Here is a 6,420-nt window from a genome sequence, read left to right as displayed (position 1 = left end):
TATATATATATATAGAGAGAGAGAGAGAGAGAGAGATATCTGTACGTGTGTAGAAGCACAGGTATTTATAGTCATTAGGGGCGGAAATGAGATACACGAGTCTAACGAAGTTACGCAAATTATGCAAAGCACAACAGGTAGTCCTCTAGTAGCCATTTCACATTGTGAGTCACAAGGTTGAATTTTATCGAGAACACATTATTGATGTTCCTTGGCATCGCGTGCGTAGGCTGCAAATGTGTGTATATGTATATGTATATTATGAACGCGCGCGTGTTACGATCGCAATTCGTTTTTCCCTCTGATAGTATTTTAGGGAAAATTCGACCTTGTGATATTTAATACCGCTCTTATGTAGAATAACTTCGCTCTCTATTTTATACATTGCGCCTCGCTGAAAAGAAAAATACATCATTTCATGGGTGGAACTGATTTTTATTGTTAAGCACAATAATATTCATCTGCTTTTACCGCATCTTCTGCATGTAGACTCGATCGTGAAATCGGCGGAGGTGCACAGAGCGATTCTTACCCTCGAAAGCTCGATTCCAAAAGAACCAAAATGATTTTGCCATAGCCACATTTATTTTTTTCATTTATTAACCCATGTTTCACGGATGTAAGAAAAATAATTTAATACTTTGTATTCTATTTATGTTTTAAAAAAGCGTTCCGGAAGTAGATCTTGATTTTGATTTTGGCAAATCAAATGAATATGACAACCGCCGCCTAACAGCGTAACAGGTTCTTTACTTAATGTGTATACAAAGTACAATTGGCTTTTACCGATGATTAATTCGAACCTATTAGCGATATATTTCTTGAACCGATCTCATGTAGCAAGTACGGCGAAAGCATAACGTACATCATATAACACCGTAAAGATACAGCTTATTCTGTGTTACTCTAATAATATATATGCAATATTTATGAGTTAATAAACCTGCTGGAATATATGTACAATAAATAAATAAAAGGAAAGTAACGTAATAACATGTTGAATATTTTCAGATGTTCTCAAGGACAAGTTGATCTTCAAAGTATAACTCGATATTTTTTATCGTGATACTTTTGAACATTCTGCTATATATTCGCTGCTTATAAAAGTGGCATTGCGAACTTCTATAAAAAAAAGGATCATGCATGATAGTTTGATATTATTTAATAGTCAGTCTAAAATTTGAACAATGTAGCAACATTTACGATAATCAAATACTGCATGAAAAAATGTTTGAAGATTGCACTCTATGTATAAATAATATATCATATGTATAATCTATATTATATATATATATTTATATATATATATAAGTACTCTATAATATGGAGTGTTGAATATTACATAAAAGAATTTAATACGGATAGAAGGTGATAATTTTTTCTCTGGAGAAATGAATATTTTTCTAAGTATACATCGCCTCGAGATAAAATGTCTCCCCCCCCCTTTTTTATGTTATAATCTGTGCACAATATAAAAATTGTGAAGGTAGCAATGAACGAGTCAGATATTGTTATTCAATAGCATGTTAGTTTTATATCTGATCGAAATAAAGTTCAATCAATAGAGTATGTGTACGATGATTATCGCACGTCGAAAGAGAGATTGAGCTCCTTTTTTTCCTTTTCCGTTCAATTATTTTGAGAATTCTTAATGTAACAAAAGATATCAGTCGCAGTTGTATAGCAAATACAAAATCAAGTTAATCAATATACAGTACGTAAGAGACAGTGGTTACCAATTAATATAAAATAACAATTACAGGGGCAATCAATCTCATTCGGGTTTACATTCATTATTGGCGATTACTTAACAGGATTACTTAACAGATACCATGTATGTCCGGTTTTTCATAATTTGAAACAGTTTCTGAAACGTAGGGGGTACGGACAGACTTTGTAGACACCCTGTATAGATTCAAGTAAGGTACATGAACTCAGGGCTGGGCATGTATTTGAAATATTTTTATTTGAAAAACAATATTGGCAACACAAATATATTTTGTATTTTGTGTTTGTTCAGAGTACATGAAAATATTTTGTATTTCAGATATTTCATTAATAACAAAAGATTGAAAGAATTTTGTATTTCAAATACTAACACTGACAATCAACCTTATTATTTGAATTATAAAATTATTCGAAATATAAAAAGCTTTCAAACTTCCGATTTCAAATACAAAATACGCTTGTATTGCAAATAGTGTTAAATAAAAAGATTTCAAATACATACCGAGTCCTGCATGAACCTATTCTACGCGAAAAATGTAATCCATTTAGTGTTGCTTGAACACTATACGTTAAACAATTTTACGCTAAAATTTACTAATTTAAAATCGCCAGTACTGAATTTAACCATATTCTGCATATTTACCTAATAATATAAAACAAGAACACAACAAACTTCTTGGCATACAAAATACATTTTAACATGTAAAGTTGTATGTCATTCTTTTCTTCTTTTTTTCCCTTAGTTTATCTCCCTACCCTTCGGCTGTGTCTTCTCAAAAATTTTTTCGGATTATCTTTTTACTTATGTAACGACAAACAATATATCAAGAAACATTGATATTTATCTTCATTTGCTTATCCGAAACATGCGTTGTTTTTTTAAAATAAATTTTTCAATGTGTACATAATGAGTAATGAAGTCTCTTTTACACATGGCGGTGATTTTAAATGTATGTATTTTGCATAGTGAGCAAGGGAGGAAGAGGAAGGAAAAAGGATGTTTAGGAGGATAGCAAAACAAGTTTACCCGCTCTTAAAGAGGAGAATGGCTACCTGACCAAGGTAGAAATAGATAAAATGTCTTGTTTCGTGCGTCACATAGCTACCAAAATTACGTCCTACAATGCAATGCCACGTTGGGTTGTACTTTTTATCGAATTCTTTCTTGATAAATGCTGCAATGTCCTGAAAGCCAAAACCAATAGATATTAATGGTAAAATCAATAGTGTTATTGATTTAACAATCTCATCCTGTGTAACTTGAGAATTTATATAACAGAAATTTTTCAGAAAACAAATATCGACCTTTAACATAATTTTAGTAAACTGCATTTACATATTACAACTTTAAATATATTATATATATCATAAATATATTATATATATCAATCTCCCAGGTTTATTAAGAAATTAATAAATCATGTCCCATGAAATTAATAAGTCATGTATTTCAAATATCATTTTATAATACTTATTGAATTCTTTAGCTTCTTTGAAATTATAAGAACTTTATGTATAATTGTACTTCTTTATTCATAAAACATTATTTATTCCTATTCCTAATAAAAGTTGTTAACTTGCTTAATGCAAAGACGTTAATGAATTATTCAATTTTTATAATAAATTAATTAAATTCGTGCTTATAAAATGTATTAAGATTCTTACTGAATAGATAAAAATTAAAAGTAAATCTATTGGCAAATATATCTACTTCAATTACATGTGTCTTAAATTTTCCATTCTTTGTACAATACAAGTGTGATGTTTACAGTGTGTTATCTATATCTGTATACATAAAAGTTTGATGAGCATATACCTTTTCAATGTTATATTTTTCGAGAGCTTGAGTGGCACAGTCAACAGCATCTTGTTGCATCTCCTCCGACATATCAGCATTTTTGATTACTGCTTTTCGGTCCGACATTTTGTCTGTCCTAGAACATAAAGATATAGCATTGTCATACTGTGACGCTATTATCATACATGAAACACCTTTTTCTAATGTAAACACTGAGAAAGACACCTCAATGTGTTTTGGCAAAAGTGCAAATATACCAAAAGATATATCTGCAGACATATGTATGTATATCAATTCGGGATGAAAAACTTTGTGAGCAGCGTGAATCCGAAAGGAATAAATTCAAATGAGTCCGCGATTGCAACAGTGATGGTTCACCACTGCTTTAGATTCACATCACTTTCAAAATAAACGATTTATTTATAAGCGACATTATCGGCGTTTTGTGCTCAAAGTAAAATGCCACAAGGGTGAATCGCGCGAATCGGAGGCTGCTGTTCGACAACTCTACCGGATGTATCGTTATATATATATATTGGGAGGCTCAACCTGGGCCGCGGGAAGCGCACGACTTTGACAGTAGCGTACATGTCTACCGCCGGCATGATAATACGAAGGCGAGTGTTAGGCGAGTGTTCGGAGTAACACAGATAGAACAAAGACAGGAAGATAAAGGAAGAAGAGAAAAATAGATAGCGCAGGCGAAGAGAGAGAGAGAGAGAGAGAATTCTCGCTCACGCGACATGGATGCAATGCACAAATAGAGAAAGAAGGAGAGAGAGGAAAAAGACGAAGTTACACAGGTACCGATAGAGCGAGCATTTAGAGGGTGAAAGATAGAAGAGAGACTAAAGGAGGAGGGAGTGCGAAAGGCGCGGGAGGACAGTGTGTTTTGTCGATACCAACGACAATAAAGAAATGGCAATTCGGCTGGCACGCGAGGTGCAAAGCCTGTGAAAGTGGGTCGCGACGATGCTCGTCCTGGCGCCGACGTCGTCATCGTCGAGCAGCATCCCGCCACCCGGCGACAATCTTCACATATGACATAAGAAAACGCGCGCAACCGGACGGATCTGGCCGGACGATCCAGTCTCGACAAGTTTCGTGACTTTAGATTCGCGGGGGAGGGCAAGAGGACGAGCATGCATTTTTGATAAATTGTCAATGTTTTCTCTATCCTTACTTCCCTTCTCTCACACGAACAACATTTCGTTTATTTTCTCTCTACCTTTTCTCGTTGACACCGTCTCCAGTGGATGATCACACACGATACAACAGGCTCGCCCTCCTCTCCGATCCGGTGTGAGCGAGTGTGGCCGTACGCGAATCCGGCGAATGCCGTTTATTTTAAGTGATAATCGCGCGCGCACGATATTTCTCGATACGACGGTATACGCGTATGACAAGAGATTTGGCCCGAACGATCTTGCGACGGGCGAATTGGCGATCGGCCGTTTCCTCTCCTGCTGTTTCTTCGGTAACACTCGGTAAAATTTTGGGCTCGCTGGCTCACAGGGACCAAAAGAGAGAGGAACGACAACTTTGCGACTCGAGCTCCTGACTGAGAGTACGGCCAGTCGCCACCGCGTTATGCCGGCTCGTGATTGGTCGGTTCGCAGGGTCTTCTATCAGGAGTTTCTATCGGACCAGCATGCATTGCACGAGGCGACGCGCGAAAAACAAACGCATGCCGAAGAGTCTAATTTCTATTTTCGTTTCCTGGCGACCGAAATGATTGCGTACGTCGCATACGACATTCGACATACGGATGATACGATATTCAATAAGAAAATTTCGTTCTAGTTTGATTATTAGCACTAGTTGCAAAACTGCCTTTTCTGCTGAATGCAGTTATTATTAGCGACGACCGGATCAGATAATGGGCGGTATTCATTCTTATTTCAAGACTGTCTTAAGTAATGTCTTAAAACGCTAATACGGTCCTTTGATTGGTTCATAACTTCTTAAGACTGTACTTATAAGACAGTTTTGAATATAAGATCTGATCTACTATAAATACCAATAAGTATAAATTTTTGTACTATTGTATATAAACTATTGTATTAAGTGGGCTTGATAGATCGGAGGATAAATGGAAAACGATGACATTACCAATCCTTTTGGTTGATTCAACAAAATAAGAAAAATGCATGTCTGTAATTCTCTTAACATCTTATCGATGATTGTCGCTATCGTTAACTAGAGATAGCTATAATGACAGATCAATCCTGAAGAAAGCGCGGCACTCATTGGCTATCGCTAGTTAATGATTGCGATAATTATCGATAAAACGTTTAAGTTTAGAGAATCCCCCAACTGAAAACACCGATCATGAAATACTATTAAAGACAACTCACACAGCGTGACTCACACAGTTCGATGACTAATAGTCGACTTTTTTCAGTCAACTTAAAGTCAACTTGTAAAATCGATATTTAGTCGACATTTTAGAATTGTCTTTTATCAATTTTAAATGTCAATTGTAAGTCGACAAGATCAACTATTTTCAAAAATCTAAAAGCACTTTTTTTTATCCGACTTTTAATTGAATATTGTTAATTTTCTATTTATTATTAATAATAATATCTAGATACGTTTACATATATTACAAAGGATATAAAATATTAAAAAGTGACTAAAAGATGCTTTTTCAGGTCATTTGCAAAACGAAAAGATATTATGTCTGTTGAAGACGATTTTATTGAAAAACAATATAACCATAATAAAAATATTTTTTCACTATCTTTATCTATTAATTTTGATTGTTTTCTTTTTTTTGGTAAAAAAATGTTCTTATTGAAAAAATTTTTACTTTGTGAGCTAACCGTAAATAATTATTATAATATTTTGCTAATAAATTATTATCTCTCTCTCTCTCTCTCTCTCTCTCTCTC

General features: G+C 34.5%; 1 protein-coding gene across 1 annotated transcript; it reads right to left on the bottom strand.

The window, feature by feature from the left end:
- Positions 1 to 1,409: 1,409 nt before the first annotated feature.
- LOC108688232 (dynein light chain 2, cytoplasmic) lies at positions 1,410 to 5,086 on the bottom strand. The gene is made up of 3 exons (XM_018194397.1): positions 4,755 to 5,086; positions 3,545 to 3,662; positions 1,410 to 2,913 (listed from the first exon to the last, which is right to left on the bottom strand). The coding sequence occupies exons 2-3, from the start codon at positions 3,650 to 3,652 to the stop codon at positions 2,752 to 2,754; spliced, it is 270 nt and encodes an 89-aa protein (XP_018049886.1). The 5' UTR covers positions 3,653 to 3,662; positions 4,755 to 5,086; the 3' UTR covers positions 1,410 to 2,751.
- Between the last annotated feature and the right edge of the window lie 1,334 nt (positions 5,087 to 6,420).

This window comes from Atta colombica, unplaced genomic scaffold (assembly GCF_001594045.1).
Source record: "Atta colombica isolate Treedump-2 unplaced genomic scaffold, Acol1.0 scaffold228, whole genome shotgun sequence".
NCBI classification, from domain to species: domain Eukaryota; kingdom Metazoa; phylum Arthropoda; class Insecta; order Hymenoptera; family Formicidae; genus Atta; species Atta colombica.
Note: the sequence above shows the minus strand (reverse complement) of the source record. Positions and strands in the feature narration are given on the sequence as shown.

Excerpts from the sequence above, each read along its gene's own strand:
- LOC108688232 (XM_018194397.1), bottom strand. The coding sequence starts at position 3,652 with ATGTCGGACCGAAAAGCAGTAATCAAAAATGCTGATATGTCGGAGGAG. Across the intron at positions 2,914-3,544 it reads AAAAATATAACATTGAAAAG|GACATTGCAGCATTTATCAA; the intron begins GTATATGCTCAT and ends TTTGGCTTTCAG.